General features: G+C 41.0%; 1 protein-coding gene across 2 annotated transcripts; it reads right to left on the reverse strand.

The window, feature by feature from the left end:
• Positions 1-761: 761 nt before the first annotated feature.
• Positions 762-18,584, reverse strand: SH2D1B (SH2 domain containing 1B). Of its 2 annotated transcripts, XM_085072967.1 has the most exons (5): positions 17,573-18,584; positions 8,240-8,346; positions 4,673-4,736; positions 2,668-2,836; positions 762-972 (listed from the first exon to the last, which is right to left on the reverse strand). In XM_085072967.1, exons 1-5 carry the CDS (start codon positions 17,651-17,653, stop codon positions 932-934), a joined length of 462 nt encoding a protein of 153 aa, XP_084929093.1. In that variant the 5' UTR covers positions 17,654-18,584; the 3' UTR covers positions 762-931. The 2 variants fall into 2 exon arrangements, with proteins under 2 accessions (XP_084929093.1, XP_084929103.1); XM_085072977.1 differs by lacking the exon at positions 17,573-18,584 and having other exon boundaries at positions 8,240-8,719.
• Positions 18,585-19,003: the final 419 nt, after the last annotated feature.

Consider the following 19,003-nt stretch of genomic DNA (forward strand, 5'->3'; position numbering starts at 1 on the left):
AGGCTGCTCAGTTCTGCAAATAAAGAGGCATGTCATTTATGTGCTTCTACAGAGCAAGGCCTGGGGTTTTTATGTCCCATAGTACCATTTTTCATCGACAGCTACTTTATTTTCAATTAATGACATTTTGGACACATATTTTAGTATTTCTTGACAATGCTAGAGTTAATTAATAGTCTCATTTTTTTGGTCTCCTTCATGCTACAAATACCAGTTGAGCCTGGAGCCAAGAATTGTGCAGCACTATTAAATTCATAATGAAGTCTAAAGCACTGAAAGGTCTAAAATTCCTTTGACAAATAATGGTGTGAGAGAAACATAATAGAAAAAAATCTAACTAATATTACCCATTAAAATACATAAATAATTTGTGAAAGGTCTTAAACACTTAACGAATACAAATGTTTTCGTGACGGTCTCAAATGGTGAGAGAGTGTGTACGAGTGACTGGCCACCTTCAGAACTAAAGTATTAAATATTTAAAATTGGGGGTAATATTAACCCAGATTCTTACATTTAAAAAAACACAAAAAAAGACATACACATAATACAGAGCTAATGGCAGTAGCAAATGAAATGGAATAAGCACTCCCATATGTACCGAACCTATTAAGAAGAGGATGCATTGATGTCGACATGCAGGTAGAACTTGTACACCTCTTGTAAGCTGCCAGAACCAGTTCTCAACATTAAAAGTATTTCAAACCATTTTCCACTGGTTGATTAATTTTTATGGCATGTATTTAACACAGAGTAACACATAGTAGCTGGTACTGGATCTAAAATACAGCTGCTCTGACAGTCCACAGAAGGAGAAGGCTAATTCCAGATCCAGAGTGGGGAGCACTGAGCTGGTAGCTCCCAGAGCTGAAGCATTGTGCTGTGGCACAGCCTGGATTGGCAGCTTCCCAAATCATCAGGTGCACATCCTTCAGGGTAACACAGTGATGTAATCACCGCTGTCATCAACTTCTGTAAAGTAATCGATACAAACAAAAAAAAGATGTCATTGCAAGAGGCTCTTGTGAAAGGCCATGGGAAGCAGCACTGCCTGTGGCAGGGCAGGGATCAATAACTCACTGGTTTCTCAGTGTTCTCTCTGCTATTGCAGGGCCAATGTTTAGGCCCCCTGTCCTATGGACTGGATTCTCCAGGAGCCCACATGGAGGCAAAGCCTGCCATTGTCTTCTCTGACCCAGCAAGCACCGTTATAAACAATTGTATCCACATAAGACTCCTCCTTCCTGAGGAGCAGTCAAATGTTGGAAATCATCCATTGTTGGTAAAACAGATCAATAGCTGAGATATCTGTGACTCACATAACACAACACCCCCCCTTCTCCTGTATATAAATACCCAAAAGAAAAGTTTGCATCCCAACTAAGAGAGGAGAGCCTGAAAAACCCCCTCTCTCTTACACCTTGTTAGATTCATTCTGGGTTTTGAGAAGCCAGGGAAAAGGCAGAAATTCAGTGCTTGGGACTCAAAGCTCCACTATGGAAACCTACTGCTCTTCAAGCTGCCCTCAGAAAAGCTGTCCCTAGGCCAGAAAACAAAGGTGAAATATCTCCAACCACCAGGATCGTGACCCCAGTCCCTTGAGGTGTTCCACTGGTTGCACTGGAGCGGTGGCACTGCTCGTGTGAGCAAAACCCCAGCGACTGCTGCAGAGAGGCTGCCCCACTCCACCGTGCTGGGATGCTGTTGGGCTTGAGATGCAAATCACAGGGCAGGGTGGAGACTCCAAGCTTTTGTTTCCTTTCTGACAACCGAACTCAAGGAAAGGATTTCCCTTGCTCACGTGTGCCGGGCTGTAGTTCTTGGCACACTCTGCCAGAGGTCATGGAACAATTTCAGGATTATTTTGCAGCCCTCGGCCTGATGGATGCTGCGGCTGAGTGTTGTACAGCAGGAACATGCAGAATGGCTTTTCAGAGGTGTGTGAGGTATGCTGGCGGGTTACCAACAGTATCTCCACTCACTCTTCTTGAAACAAGGACATAAGGATAACATAGGGCTATACAACACAGTCTAAAGCTTTATGAAAACTTCTCTCTTTCTTGTATCCATTTGCATAATTCTGTCAGGTAGAAGCACTGTATCCTTGTCCTACACCTGGGACTCATTAGCAGAAGAGCCACGAGAGGCTGAACTCTGGTTCCAAAGCTGTTATCCTGAGCACAATGCTATATGCTTGTTACCAGGTAGTCGTGTTCTAACACAAATCACAAGCTGGCTTGCATACTCGCCCATCTCAGAACTAACTGAGTAGGGTTTTGATATAAAAAAATCTTAGAACCTCGACAATGAAGGTAAAGGACAGCCTCAATGCCCAGTGAAGTGCAAGGGCCTGGTACCTTGGCAGAAGCACATTGGGAAAAACTGGTTCTCAGCTTTCCCCAGCCTAGAAGCATTAACACCCATGAGGGAGTGAGCTGTGGGCAGCTTTATTCATCATTCTGTATCTCTAGTGATTTTCATTGGTTCATTTGTAGTGGGTGAGGGTAAGTAACCTGTGAGCTAAGAATAACGACTTCAGTGAACACAAGAGAGAAGGGAGGATGTTGAACTTTTTTCCCTGTGAGAGGACATTTAGCAAGTATTCACCACAAACCTGTCAATGCCGTCATCTTAAAAAACCCACAAAGGCAGAACTAAATTTCTCACCAGCATAAACACTGTCCATTCCTGACTTGAACCTCTGGCTTCTTTGGGAGGCCTTCAATTTCTTCACTGGGTAGCGGAGGTTTGTTATTAGTCCTTGATTTGGCTTTTCAAAAGTGTATATTAGGTCCTTTAATGTTTTGAAAGTCCTCTCTGGAACACCTTCAGAAGTCTGTAAGCAAAGGATAACAAAAAGTGTTTGCAAGTGCCCTTCACATAGAGTCCCCTAAATGAAAAGAATGATAAGTCGATTCTTATTTACCAAAGAGCTGTTTTGTAAACAGATTTGGTGATAGAATATTGCATTGTCCTGAAAACACTAGGGACACCTGTTTGGTGGCGTGGTTATGGCACTAAAAGTAACCACCCTCACCATCTTTTTTTCCCAAAAAGAACATCAGTGTAAATTTTTGGCATAAATGCTCGTGTGTATTTGTGTGCTGAGGCCTCACTTTCCATGAGGTGGCTAAACATTTGCCTCCCAATGGGAAGGAGTTGCTAAACTCCTTCTTTGCTTTTCTTGCATGCACAACTTTGCTTTACCTGTTTAACTGATTTTATCTGGTCCAGGAATTTCCTCACTTTTGCTCTTTGTGTGTTGCTGTTGAGCCGCTAGCAGAGAAAAAGACCCAGATTCTCAGCGTGGCATAGAAAAGAGAGCTTTATTATTTTGATTCCAACTTATATAGACTTTTCAGAGGTCACCCAGATTGGTCAGTCAGAAACCTCCCCCTAGGCCTGACTGGCCAGGCCTGAACTGCCCAAATCTCGAGACACTGTTTTTAATCACATCCAAACTTTATCTTTGTTTATAAAACACAGGAGAAAATTCTCATGGGAAAGACCTGTGATAGCCACATTTGTGTTCTCTTCCCCTCGCACTGTCCTGCTAAGGAGGGAGAGAGTGAGAAGCTCTGGGGGTGCTTAGCTGGTCAGGTCCAACCTACTGCACTCTAGGAAGCTCATGGCTGAATCTGGCCTTTAAAAAAACCCCAACCTACCTCTCCTCCACCATCAATATATTATTTCAATTTCAGTAAGCCAAAATAATCTGAACTAAATTTTTTCAAGAACTGAATTCTTCTTTCACATTATTGGCAAAACTTTGTAAGGAAAATGGGTTTGAAAAAAATAAAAGTGTCTGAGTTATTGGTTATCTGCCAATAGGCATGACAGCATAACCCCAGTGGAGTGGCTAAGGTCCAAAACAGAATATTTTTTGAAAACAAACCATTCTTCTTCATGGGAAATTGTGTCTTTCATACTCAGGCAAAACCATTAATAAGCAATAAATTACCAGCATGTGAGAGCTCAGTGTGTCCTTTATGAAGTGATTTCCTCATTCCACTTAAATGCTACTTAATTATTGGCAGTGCTCTTGGCTGTCCTACTACAAGTAGAGGAGTGAGCCAGCTTTATCTATGTCCTTTCACATTGCCTGGGGATTTGATTGAAGGATTAGTCTCTCTTACACTTGTTTTGCTTGAATAAGCAGCATTTTCTGGCGTCATCACTTCAGGTGACTCATAATCACACAGAATTATATTCTTTAAATCAAAAAGATCATTGCAATATCCCAGATCCCCATGAAATGCTGTGTGCAATGGCAGAGCTTTCAAGTAGAAGTAGCTAATTAGGAACAGGAGAAAGTAACAAAAGTAATAGATTTTTCATCAGTGCTAATGAAATGGTCAAATCAGAAAGCAGCTGGTTAATAAATAACAGAGCCACTTAGATTATAAGGAAGTTCTGCAAACTCAATAGCTACTTTTGAGCTCATATGTAATAAGACAAGAATTGCGTGGAGAGCAAACTTGAAAGTATTTTCTATGGTATTGTGTGCATGAATTTAAAAAAAATCTATGATTTATCAAATGATCATAGACTAATATGACCATAGATTAAAATGGTCATTGATTATAGATGCAGCTAAGATCTTTTAATCTATGAAGTTTGAAAATTTATGATCCTTAGTGCAGTCTTTAAAGATGTAATGAGAGTTACTCACCTGCATTCTAAAATAGCCTTGGTGTTCCCTGAAGATACGGTAAGTGTAGATGAGGTCCTCAAAGCTGTGAAAAACATTGTTGTATACATTATACACTACATGAACAAAGTGCAAGACTGGAAATATCTGCAAATATTAGGTGGTATTAAAGACATGAGAACTTGTGCAGTAAAGTTGAACAAGGCAGAGACAGAAAGGGAAAACATAAGAGATTACAAAATGAGTATCTTGAAATATAAGATTACTCTAACCAGGGGTTTCAAATAATTTATTAATTAAACCTAATTCAGGCCTTTTATAAGCATAATTTGATTCCACAGCTATCACCTCCTGTTATCTCTCTCTTATCTTCTTCACGTGTGATACCTCCCTAGTGCATAGAAATGCACTTTATTTTGCATTTCTGTGACAAGAAGGCCATTGAATTCTTGGAGAAATGTTAGCAGAAAATGGCCTCCAGTCACCAGCACCCAGAAAATGACTATATGGCTCCTACTTTTAAGAATAAGGTTCTTCCTTTGCATTTCCCAGTTTTTTAGTTATTTTTGATAATATGCATGTGTTTGAACACTGAGGCTACTGATGTCTTCAGATATGCTTTGTCAACAGAAATCAAAGCTTTGTCAGATATGCAGTGGCAGTGCAGGAGGTGAACTGGGGATCATGACTGTGATCAAAAAAGGTAGCAGAGTTGCAAGAAAATATACACCACAAATAAGTGAGAGGGTTGGGGAGAGGGGGAAGCAGCATCTGAAAACAAGTCTTTTAAACTAGTATGCCTCCATCAGGACGACTTCACATGTACCTCTGTGGCTATGTGAAGTGAACTGTCATGGGAGGGAGAGTCTTAAGGTGAATACCTGGCTCACAGACTTGAACATAAATGAGCAGTTACTCTGAAAATAAACTACTTTGTTCTGCAAAAAAATTTACCATGAACTGAGATCAGGATAAGGCTTCCAGTTACAATAGATTTGTTTTAATTCAAAGAGTGGTATCACAGGGATGCATATTTTGATTTTTGCCTTCCTGAGAAACCTGTTGAAATCCACATGTTCCTCGCTGAAGAGTACTTGCATAAATGTGCTCATTCTTTGCACAGAGACAGAGAAGTGAGAAAAAGAAATACCAGAAACTGATCATTTTTGAAACTTGTTCTTTGCTGTTCAACGAAATTTTAAAACGTTACTGCCTGGATATTATTCAGCTACTATAATTTTTACTAAATAAACATGAAACTACCATTAAAATGGAAACTTGTGTTTCCACATTAACTACTAAGTGCTTACCAAGAACTAGTAATAGGGTACAAACAAACAAACAAAGTGCTTAGTCTGGAAGAAAAGTGAGGTGAGAGGAAGTGTGACATGTTGAACCACAAAGAGAATAGAACAGCAGCAAAACCTGTAGGACTGAACTGAGGCACTGTCAGAGACCTGGGATAATTCTGGATGAAAGAGACAATGTGCTGGGGAGGAAGGTGCATCAGCACCACGCTCCATTAGAGGAGAGATGCCTTTGAACTGGTCTCACCATTCTGACTCCCCAGTCCTCCATGGGAGTGCACTTTCCCACCCATATCCCAGTAATAAAGGATAAAAAAAGTTGTTTGTTTGCTGTAGCAAGTGGATCAATATCTCTGCCCACGGATCAGTTAATTTGAGAAGGGTGCATCAGTTTGTACATCAAGCCCATTAGGTGCTAAACAAGGTTTTAAGATGCAATTTTAATCCAAAAATTGCCTTGGAACATCACTAAGAGTTTCAGTGTTGACTGCGCCCAGTTTTAGGGCAGTTTGCCTACTGAGCAACTGCCGGACAGCCCAATCTCTGAGGCAATTCTCAGCCAGTACACTAATACCATCCCATGTGCTGTGTGAACACAAGCCTTGCTCTTACCCGTGCATGCCACCATCTGTGCACCATTGCTGCCACCCTTGCAGTTTAGCTGTGGCATTTGTTAACGTCTGAGTTATGGTCAAATCCACTAAACCCTACAGTTCTTAGCAGCTTTTAACACTACAAACCCACAGAGGCAAACTGGAAGTCACATGACTTTTCATGTGCCTGCCCAGAATATTGTGGCAGGCCAGATGTGACAGGCCAAAGCATGTCGGCGAGATATCACAAGGCAAATCTGCTTTGCCCTTAAAGAAGACAAAAGGGGAAGCAAACATGTTGGTGTGGCACAAAGCTTAACCCAGGTTTTTACATTGTCATTCTTCCTCTGTGTGAGGTTCCCCATTTGTCCCCTCTGATAGGGCATGTGTACCCATTCCCTATTCCCTCCCATCTCCTTCAACTCTCCTTCCCTCCCCTCACCCCCTACATTGTCTCATTCCACACCATACTGAAAGCAGGTTCCTCTAGGTCCCTCCCTGAGGGCTGTTTGTCTGCCACTTATTACTTCTCTTCTCCTTGTTCTGTCATTTTGCAGACCTCCTTTCTTCTACCCACCAATCCCATAGTACTCCATTTCTCTCTCCTTTTTCTCCCTTCTCCATTGTTTTGTTTCATTAGAAATGCATTTTTAGTGATTGATAAAAACATCTTCTTGTATTTTTTAATTAATTAGAGGTATTAAAAAGTTTTCATGTCACACTCAAATGTCTCCTCAATGAGAGTGTAAAACCTCATAGGTTCAAACAAAGAAAGACCTAGATTTTAATTTTTTTAACTTTGAATGCATTTTGAACAGATCATTTATATATGAAAAGTGTAAAACAGCCATCTTGAAAGGAAAATAAAAGTGCTATTCCCTATAGAAAAAGAAAGTAATAAAATTTTAATTGTAGTAATTAAAGCTAAGGACTAGAAATAGTCTTCTATGCCCATCCTCTCTGTGGATTTGTCATATGAATTCAAAAATAATTTTGTAATTTTCAGTCTCAACCTATGTTCTTATATCAGGTAAAATTCCTTTGAAACACAAGGCTAGGCTTTCATCAGACAGAAATTCTACCAAGAAGGATGTGTTTTGTAACATGCTGTGAGACTTTTCAGTGTCTCAACAGTGCTAAACGCTGTTTTACCCTTCGTTACAGAGGCAGTTACTTGCAGTAAGGTTCTTAACATATTTTGGCAGGCTAAACTATTTTCTCTGGGCTCCCCTTATTTTCTGCAGGGAGAGACCAGCATCAACATATTATAGTTAATTTATCATCTGTTACATGAAATTTTTTTGTTTTTTTGCAAATGCCACCCTCTCACTAGTCACTATAAAGGAAACCTAAGACCAGCACTACTTGAATACTTAGACATACTCTCTTGGAGTCTGTTAAAATCAGGGAAGAACTATTAATGTTAGAGAAGATGATTGTTGTCTTTGGATCCATCTGAAAACTTAAAAAAAAACTTTTAAAAAGCTACAGGATAGCTACGTTGACACTGAGGTATGGTTGTATTTTTAAGTTAACTTTTCTGTTTAAAGTGGCTCAAAGCCCTGAAAATAGGGTCCTATGCTTCAGGAATAAGTCAGGACTGTATAGGGGAGGATAAAATTATCTAAAGGCATTCTTGTCTTTTCTCAGGTGATTTTAGGTGATAATCAGGTGATTAGAGTACTTACAAAACACAGAGACACAAGGCTCCTTCCACGCTCTCACTCTCTCGTATTAAATAGCTGCCATTCTTTTTCTTCTTGCTCAGCAGCTCTTCACAGGTTCTTCTTGTTATCTTTCCATGAAAAAATGGGAGCTCCATGAACAAAAGAAAACAAGGTATCTTGCCTTTCAGAGCAATTCCAGAGCAAGTCAGAAGCCTGGCACGAAAAGAAGACTTATTCCAAAAGCAGCTTCCTGCAGGCACCTAAAGTTGGAGGTGCCAGGGACACGCAGGAGTCCATCTGTGCTGTTTACTGAACTGTCCCCAGTGAGGTGGATTAGCTCTGCAGCTTGACAACTCATGAGCTCCGTGGGGGCAGGAAAGGGCTGGTCTGCACTGGTCACAGTCCGCATCGAAAAGGAAGACACTTTTGTCACATTATACCAGCAGACTTTTGGGTTATGTGCCACACCACTAAGCTGTGGAATAGCTAAGTTGATATATTTTTAAGCTAACTTTTATGCTTAAAGTGGCTCAAAGCCCTGCAAATAGGATCTCATGCTTCAGGAGTAAGTCAGGACTGTACAGGGAAGGATAAAATCATCTAAAGGCATTCTTGTCTTTTTTTCAGATGATATTGAGAAGAGAAAATGAGTGTTTGTGATGTTTTAATCAGCCTCAGTCACGAAGCCCTAGAAACTGCGAGAAAGAAACTTGGCAAGTCTCTGTTCATGCAGATGTTTAAACAAATTTCATCAAAATAAGCTGCACAATGACACAAGGTGTTTAATAGGGGAACAGTGTGAGATGCAGGGACCGCTGTCATCTTGACAGAATCTTCTCACAGAATGAGAAAAACAACCTGTGAAAAAGGTAAATACTGACCAAACTCTGTAAGCAAGAACAGCCATGTTGTACATGCAGCTGTTACTTTCATGGTTTTTCTCTGACAACTTTGTACACACAAAAATTTTATATTAACATTTGTGTGTTTAACTGCTGGTTAATCATGTGTGACACTAAGACCATTTCCAGATGGCATCTTAGTTAGTTTAGGAATAGAGTACCTCTAAAAGTGTACTGTTTTGTCTCAAAGAAATTTAGAGACTTAAGGAAAAAAGATTACCCTAAGTGAGAAACCTAAAAATGGCAAGGCCAAGGTGATGCTATAGCTGAGGTCTGTGCTGCAGTGACCACAGTTTACTGATAAAACAAGTCCTGATCCCCAAGGGGATGAACTTGTGTTTGTACTTAGCTCCTCCAATTTCAGTTGTCTGCAGATAGCTGCATTTGGAATGAGTCTTCTTTTATCCTCCAATGGGATGGGGGATAGTGATACTGGGGGGGGGAAATACCCTGGTCTTGTAAACAACCTTAAGAGCATGTGACAAAGATTCTCATTGTTACCAAATGCACTTGTATTTTCCTACAAGTTAAAAATGTTTGTGGCTTTTTTTCTACACATCTTATAAATAAACAATTTCCATGAGGTATTGTGAGATGAATGGCTTTTCCAGAAAGCCAGCTCTGTAAACGAAGTGCAGCAGCTGCTCAGCACTGTCCTACTTCAGGTGGGTTCTGTCCTTGCATTGAAAGGAAGGTAGATGGAAAACAACTGCAAATTCCTCTTTCAGGAAGGTAATAAATAGATGTTCTTCATAATTTTCCCAAAACGACCTCCTTACCTAAGTAATAGTAGACAGTAGTTTCAGTAGATCTTGCAGGTCTGAATCTAGAAGTTGCTTAAAGGGAAACAGCAACAACTTGCTGACTGCTGACAGCTTAGTAGAGTGTTTTTCTGATTAAAAATCCTTGAGGAGAAAGCTCTTGAGGAGAAATGGGGGCTGGGGTCTCTTTCCAGCAGCAGTTCCTATCCCCTGGCCTGATCAGCTTCCTCCTCAGTTGTCTCCACAGCTTCCTGAGAGCACTCAGGAATTAACATTGTCCTTTAACCTCACCTTACCTGTCTGTAGTATTCAAATGGACCTGAGAATAAGAGCTTGATTTAAAAGCAGAAATAATAGAAATATAGCAGAGAAAGGGGTCTGGGAAGGAGAAAGAGAGAGGCTATAAATACAGTCTGGTTAGTCACTAAACCACAAGCACAATTCAGTGGCCAGGCACCAGAACTTCCCATTGTGTTTTGTATGCATACGCACATACATATATATATATGTGTGTGTGTGTGTGTGTGTGTGTGTGTGTGTGTGTGTGTGTGTGTGTTTGAGGGCTAATCCAGGGCACAACACACACAGCTTCTGGCAAAAACAGAACAGAACTTGCAGATCCCAGCCTGAGATACCTGTTGATGGACGCTGTGTAATCACCTGGAAGGTGGGGGGAGATTTCCTTGTCATCACCACAGAGCTGCACCATGCACCTCACCACAGCTTGTAGCACACAGCGTTGAAATTTTACTGTGTGTGTTTGGGTTACGTAACAATATATTTCTATGGGAAAAAAATGTATCTGTAAACTCTGAGCAAGTATTCCCTAATATAAACATTTCTGGCTTCACAAATCTTGCAAGTATTTCTGGCTTACACAAACCTGCATACCCAGGCTGCCTTCTCAGCAAAGTCCTGAAGAGCAGTCAGAAATATGAGCTGATGGTATTAATTCTGATTAAATGTGTGATGAGAGGTCTGGGGAGCTGGTGGGGCTTAGGTGGTTGAGGCAGTTGCACCAGGCTGACCCTCTGGGAATCTTAGCTACACCAAACCAAGCAAAGGCTGTGGTGAATCTGTTCTTATAGTCATTTTACTCCACTCCAAAATAAGACTGGGTTGTTTTTTATTCCTCATCCATTTAAGGAGATTTCACAGGATAGCTGCCTGCACTGACTATCCTTTCAGATTACAGAGAATGGGGAAAAAGCAAAGTTCTTTTCCCTGAGAGACTGCCTCTTGGCCTGCTTCTACCATAGCATGAGGAAAAAAACAGGTAGAGTTTCACTTCCTAAAAATCCTCTGTATGTTGAAACAATTAGTCAATTTTGTGTTTTCTGAACTTAATGCAATCACTTCCTTCAGTCTTTTTCCACAAGCCACCTTTCCTTGCAATTGTTCTGTTTACTTTTCTCTGACACCACTTTGAGAACTACTTCTGTAAAATTTGATACATGTAAATGAGCACAGTGTTTTGATTAGATGAGCAGGATAGTTAGCCACTCTTCCTTTCACAAAATAGCTGTTACAGAAACAAGACCTGCAGCATTTTGGCAGCAGTGCCATGCCCTGGGTTGGCCATATATCTATTTGGTTTTCTGCCATTCAGGTACCTTGACTAATTTTCTTTTTTATTTTTTTCCCCCTCCTGTTGCTGTAGGGCTTAGTGGGGCCATTTCATAGTGATACCTCATGTTAACAAGCACACTTGGAGCTGTGGTTCTACAGCGTTTCCTGGCTGCAGCTCTAACACAGCAAAGCTCTTGACAGTGCCTTCTGTAAGAACAGGAAATCTGGGGGAAAGCTAGGCTGCTTGACAAAACTGAGGGTTAGACATTCAGTGAAGCATCAGGCAGAGTGTGGGATATCAGGGCTAGATAAAAGCAAAACCAGTGTGCTTGTGAATAAAGCAAGAAACTGAAGGATCATTTTTTACTGGACCAGAAACAAAACACAGCCACAAAATTAAAAAAAAACAAACCAAAAACCCAGAAAGTAAGTCGAGTTTTAGCTAAATCTCCTGAAAATCTGAGCTTTCATTGAGCTGTGTTGCTGGGCAATCACATTCCTGTGGCTTACTCCAGAAACAGAACCAATAAGGTTTTTGCAAGAGGTACTGTTACAGCAACAGATTACATTCAATTTTGCAAAATCCACAGCTGTAGCACAATATCTACACCAGTCTGTACTTCTGCAATTTACTGTGCTTTGGTGCAAAGGGTTTTTTTTGTGGTATCTGTAGATGGCAAGATTTACTTGAGACTGAAAGAAAGATCATTCTGATGTAAATTCAAGAAGAAAATTGAACTAGTGTGTCTATTACTTAGAGATTGCTTCTAGAGCTGTCAGTGGAGCCCCAAGGCATCAGAGCTCTGCCATTAGATTTCTAATAAAATACAAACCTAGGAGGAAAAGCCTATTTTATAACTCTCTGACCATATTGCCAGTTTTTTAAAATATAAGTACAGTGAAAATGGTAGTTCAAAACGAAATGAAAATGGTAGTTCAAGCTTGTCTGTGCTAAAATTTGAATTTAAAAGTCACAGAGTGACTTTTAAAAACAATTTTAAAAAGGTTTTATATCTGTAAGATATATGAGCATTTGTAATTAGTGGGGTTTGGTCTTGAAGTTACCTAGAATTTTGCTTCAAAGATTGTGTACAAAATAGAGTCACAAAACAATTTCCTTTGCACTGGAAACTGCATTGTCAGGGTTCAGAGTGATCTACCTTCAATTAGTCCCTGAGCTTGCAATAGCTGCAATTTTTGTAAGTGTTATGACCTGCCTCTGAGGATCTTGTTAATGGATCCCTTGGGGTGAATTAGAGTTAATGACACTGAATGACCAGTGCATATGTATATATGAGACATATTTATTTTAAAACAATTTAATTGCAGCAGAAGGAAGTGTGCAGCTGTTTTAGTTCTTTTCTACAAAAATATAAAAATATAATCTCCTGAAAATTCAGCTTCTAAGACATCTTTCACTGGTCTCAGATATCACATAAATCAACTAATGAAATGCAGTAAGAAGTCAGTTAACACCATAATGCCCCCAAATACTGCCTTCTTGTTAAGAAATGTGCAGATAAAGCTGTAGGAAGTGATAAACCTCTCTTACACTTAATCATGTTTCTATACCTCTGCTGCATACTCCATCAAATATAACTGCACTATAAAACTTGGAGCTTTTGTCCTAATATTAGACAAGACTGAGACCAGGGTGTTCACCTAGAGTCATGTTAACAGTTACATCATTTTGACCCTCTGAATTTTCTCTGACTAATAGATCTTTTTACCATTACTGATATTTTCCTAGTCACTAACTTTCAGTGCCCTGTCCAGAACGCTCTGTTCTGACAACTACATCTTGCCACTTTGGAACGGTGCCACTGGTTTCTCACCTTTGCATTATACTGAAAACAACACTTCCACACCCCTTCCCCCCACGCCCCGTAGTAATTAGGAAATGAATAATGTAAAGAAAAACAGGATGATAACATATAAACTTCAGAGGGCTCTTGCATCACTTTCTAAACCACATGGGTGCCAGCATTTAATTGTTGTCCTACAACTACCAAACTTCCCTCCCATAATCCTATTCCTTTACTGGTGGTGTGGGCAACACTACAGAGAAATTATTAGAGAACCAGGCTCTCTGAGAACATGCAGTGCATGCACAGGACAAAATGATGGTCCCACCTCTCAAGAGTTTACAAGACAAATTCACGTAGAGCTTGGGCTTGGATCCATATCTTGGTTAAGACAGACATGAATCCCCATACAGAGGCTTATACTTGAAAGTATCAACTAGGCTAAAACTCAAATGGGAGTTTAAGTCATAAAAATATAGTCATAAAAATAATAGGGTCAAAAGAATAGGCTAGGAGAACTGTTTAAAGCAGAATTTATAGAGCATATCAAAAGTAAAGAAAGCATTTAGACTGCCCATCTGGTTTGAGCCAAAAACCATTTTTATATCCCACTTCCAAAAATTGTTACTAGTGGATATGTAGAAAAAAAAAGGTGATAGCAAAATACACTATTTTTTGACAAAAGTGAGTACAGTTCTTATACAAGAGAGGATAAATACTGTGGAAGGACAGCTAGGATAAGAACCTTATCTATAAAAATCAGTAGGAAAGGCCATGTCCTTGCTAAACAGAAGCTACAAAGTTCAGGTGAAGACCGAATGTGGTAACCTAGAGATGCCCCAATGAAAGTAACATTTGGCTTTGTGTCCCTTTAGTTATGCTCTGGGATAGAGAACATAATGGAAGAATGGTTTTATGGAAAACTGGCTTGGAAGTCGTAGATTCCAGAGAATGCATCAACTAAATTAAAGGGGTTTGTCAGCCAGTTGTCTCAGTCAGAATCTTCTGGGATTCCTCAAAGGAAAGGCAGAAAGAGGCAAAGGCAATCCCTCAGGGAGAGTGCAAATCACAGCAGAACAGATCAGAGGACAGAAGGGAGGGAGGCAGACAAAAGGGGCACAGAACGAGCAGCATGCAGTAGGAAGCACAGGTGAGATCCTGTAAGTAGTCCATAGAGTCGGGTCACCAATACCACAGGAAGAGTGACAGGTGTCTCAAGGCCAGTGACATCCAGCAGGTCCATGGCTGAGCTCAGCCACACAGCAAGGGAAAGGCACAGGCAAGACAACAAAGGAGGGAAAGGAAGGGAACTAGGAAAAAAAAAGACGATCGAATGAAACAAAATCTGATTTTCCTTAAAAACAATCAAAGGCTGGTGAGAATAATAAAAAGGGAGAAATATCTAGAGACCATTTAACTTTATTTTGTTTTAAGACTTATGAGCAAACACTGATCATATGACAAGTGATTTATTAGGGCAGTATGGAGTATAGATATCATGACTTTCATGTGAACATAGCCATGAACTGCACTGCAGGATGGTTTTCCTACACTGTTTCAGCTTCTCTGATCAAATTCATGCAGCTAGTTTTGATCTTCCCCAGCACAGTTCTATCTGAGCAGATGAAGTTTTCTCTTTTTCAAGGACAGTTTATAAGAGTGATCTGAGTGGAGGCCATGTGAGGATTCACAGCTTTTCTGTGGATTTCAGAGCCTAACAGCTTCACTTTGGAAGCCCACTATTTGCCTGCAAAGGCACCTGCCTCTCTCAGTGAGAAACGTTCTCCCTAACCTTCACTGGTCTTCTGCTAGTTTTCATTATTTTGCAAATAATTGGGTGGAAATTTAGTAAATTAGTTTATAGTGTATTATTTCAGCCCAAATCATCTCTTACAGACCCCCAAACTAGTTAGAGAACCTTAGTTCTTTCTGACATAAATTAGTAGAGGCCGACATGTAGAGAGGGCTTTGTGTTTTTGCAGCATGCCTAGATTAGAAGTGCTGAGCCAGGCAGGAGCACTTTTTTTGTCACTTGATTAAGAGGGGTAAAAGAAAGGACTTGAACTACTGCAGCATAGCTATAACAGACTAACTCTTGCTGATGGAGTTCTCAGTTCTGCTCCATTTTGACTCCCTTTGACAGATAAAGCTTCCCACTGCTACTGTTGCTACTATCAAATTCATACTCAAACCCAAATGCTCCATCTCACAGCATGAAAGCTGAGTGAAATGATTCTCTGGCTTGGTGCCCCTGAAAATAACTCCACTGCAATGGTTAAATTAATCATGAAGAAGGAAGCAGAAATGAAAATTAACAGCATGAACACTTCAATTTTTCTTTGGAAGTCAGGGAGTTTATCAACAAGGCTCACTTAACTCCTGTAGAGGAGAGAAGGCTAAGAATTTGCGCTAACATAAAGACTGTTATAATATATCTGTACAGATGAGCTCCGTTTAAAAGGGGCAAAAGAAACCTTACTATGCAGTTGTTTGTGGTTCAGCTTAGTTCTGCAACCTGACATGTTGGCAGTGTAAGTGTGACAAGCCCTCACTGTTTTGTTTTGTTTAGTCTGTCCTACTTGCAGCTCAACACCTCACTTCTGTGATCTAGAGAACACATTTGTTTGGCTATGAATTCACAAGGACCTTATTTCTCACCTGTGAAGAAAAAACTTATAAGACACAACTTAATAAATGTATGCAAAAAAATCCAAATGTTCTGCACCTGTAATTAGGACCAAGAGAAAGCAACAGCAGGGCAGAAACCCTTCACTTACAAACTACAAGGGCCTCGAGTGCAGCCCCCATGGGATGACTGGCATGGCTGCGAGGTGCCCTGGGAGCTGCTTCCAGTCCAGGTCCACCAGAAAACCATCATCCCAAGGGGTCTGCCTGGTGCTGGCCATGGGTGCCAGCCTATCCCCAGACCCATGGAAAAAGCCCTGAACATGACTGTAAAACTACACAAGTGGAACATCTGGTTTTGCACCAAAACTAGATTTTACCCGCAGGTTTCCTTGCAAAATTGGAGATTATTAGTCAGATACTAAAAGGAGATTTTTAACAGCAGAGCTCTCAGCAGACTATCAAGTGGATCTGTTTTCTTGTACACCCTCTGAGAGCCCTAATAGGCCCTTCCGCTCTGCAGCCCTTGCTCTTTACTACATGCTGGGCTTTTTGTTTTAGTGAGGAGTTTTTTCAGCAGTTTTACTGCTGAAAAATATGGAAGATCTGTCATGCTGGTTTGCCACTTCATGATCCATTAAATTGCCTTCTCAAACTGAGAGCTGCTCTGTAGGCTTCCTCAACAACTTTCATAAAATAACATCTCACTCAGCTTGTTACAGACAAAAATGCAATGATTACATCTAATACTGGGCTACCAGCTGGTGGGATAGACTTTGGTTTTAGAAAAGTACTCAACTTTAGATCCCCAAAACAAGCAAGAAGTACCTTTCATAATGGGAAAGAAAACAGATTTCTGGATAATGTTACAGAATTTTTCCAGTTATTTGTTTTAATCCAAAATTAAATTATGTACAGAAACTAAGAAGGAACCAACAAGGTAATTGATATAAATCAACAAAACAAAAATATCTCATCTCTATATTAGCATATTATAATTAGGCAATACACATATCTCTATATCTATCTGAAGAGAGGCAGAGAGGGTTTTTACTACTATTCTTAAAGTAACTCTTTGAAGGGATAGGACCCATAACTGAGACCAAGCTCAAGAAGCACCTGTGGGGCTCCCTTGTATAAGTATTTTTGGTTGGAACATACTGTAATTTTCTTTCCCCTTTTGACATTTTACTCAGTTGATTTAAGAGAGTGAAAAAAAAGGAAGGTTCATTTTGTCATCTCAGAAAAAAGTCAGGCTGATGGGTACACGGTCACTCTGTGTCCAGTGGTGACTGATAACCCCCAATACACTGCATTCCTTTTGCTTTGACTTGCCTCCCTGGATTGAGGGCAACAGCAGGATGCTGAGGCCACCCTCCAATTTTTAATATGTCCCATTTTCATGAATCAATTCCAGTCTTGTATAAGGTGGAAAAAACCTCCTCTTGCAAGTTAAAGAACAGGTACAGAAGGCAGCAAGGCAGGGATTTACACACCCAGCTGAGCATGGGGCTGCCCTGGTTTCTTCAGAGACAGCATGGTGGTGGTGCAGGAGGAGCAGGGCTACCCCATGGGCTGCACAGCAACTGCAGGAGAAAAAAGCAGTGGTGGGGCTTCCTCTGGCTCTCACATCCTCAGTGCCCCAACACAGACACTCTACCAGCTGTCTCAGGGAGGGCTGAGACTACTTACCCTGCATAGTGGTCCCTGGATGCAGATATGCACAATGGCTCTTCCTGCAGAAGAGAATCCTGGGCTAGCTGTGCTAGTCATCAAGCTTCTAGCACCATTCTGCTTTCAGTTCTCAAGGGGACAAAACCCTTTCATGAAACAAAAACAACATAGTGAGATGGCGGTATGATAGCTAAACACAATCATATGCTGATTCCTGAAGCAACAAAAAGCAGGGTCTCTCTCTCTCTCTGCCAGTGGAGGAGCAATTTCTTCAACAAAATGTACTTTGGGAGATGTGAGGGTCCAGTAGGCCTGCCAGTGACTTCTCCTTAACCCACACAGTATGTTTTCATTATCATTCAGTTACCCAAACTCCATTTTCACTCTGCTTAAAAGGGAAAAATGAAGATTTTAGGTTTGCATGGTATGCAAAGAATACATGTATTCAGGCACCTGTGGCAGGATGCTGTGCCTGGGGGTACAGCAGCTCAAACTGTGCCTTATTTACAAGTTGGCAGTGATGGATTGAGCAAAGAGGATTTTTAGTGTTGAAGAATGCTGAGACCATCTTGCCAGACAATCTCAATTTAGACCCATCATAAGCAAGTGCCAGACAGATGCTCCCGGGCTGAGGTTGGCACCAGCTTGGTGTTCAGGCCCTGAGAGGGATGTGAGTGCCAGAATTGTTGAGCAGAAGAAACGCAAGAGCTGATAATATCTCTTTCAGTAATAAAGTGCCTTTTGCTGAGTGGGTGTATTGGGTCTGGCTGAGCTGGAGTTCATTTCCCCACAGCAGTCCTCACAGAGCTGTGCCATGCGTGGGGAGCTGGAAAAGTGTTGATAACACACCAGTGTTTGGCTCCTGATGAGCAGCACTGGCACAGCATCTCCAACATTACCATCTAAGGGCTGGGGGTGGGCAAGATCCCAGGAGGGGACACAGCTAGGAGAGCTGACCCAAATTAACCCAAGGGATATTTCATATCACAGGACGTCAGCTCAGATATAAAAGCTAAAGGAAGGAGGAGGAATGGGGAGGGGGCTTTTGCTATTTACAGTGTTTGCCTTCTGGAGCTTCCCGAGAAGTGTCTGAACACCATTTGCTGATGGGAAGTAGAGAAGAAACTTTTTTTTTCCCTCTTTGCTTATGCACACCCATACTTTCACTTTTGCTTTAGTAAACTCCCTTATATCAATCTACAAGTTGTTTTTCATCGTATTCTCTCTGCCCTGTCCAGCTGGGAAGGGGAGCAGTGGAGCAGCTTGTGGGCACCTAGCACCCAGCCAAGGTCAGCCCCCCACAGTAGGCACAACACATAATTGTATATGATTGACAGTCAATCACTTTACACTATAAAAGACCATGTTTTCATCGTGGGGATTTCTATCATACCTCCCTAAGGTGTGTGAAGATCCTTCCCTTGTGTGGGGATGCCCCCCAAGGACACC

The sequence above is a fragment of the Lichenostomus cassidix genome, chromosome 1 (assembly GCF_008360975.1).
Source record: "Lichenostomus cassidix isolate B80296 chromosome 1, HeHo_3.0, whole genome shotgun sequence".
NCBI lineage: Eukaryota > Metazoa > Chordata > Aves > Passeriformes > Meliphagidae > Lichenostomus > Lichenostomus cassidix.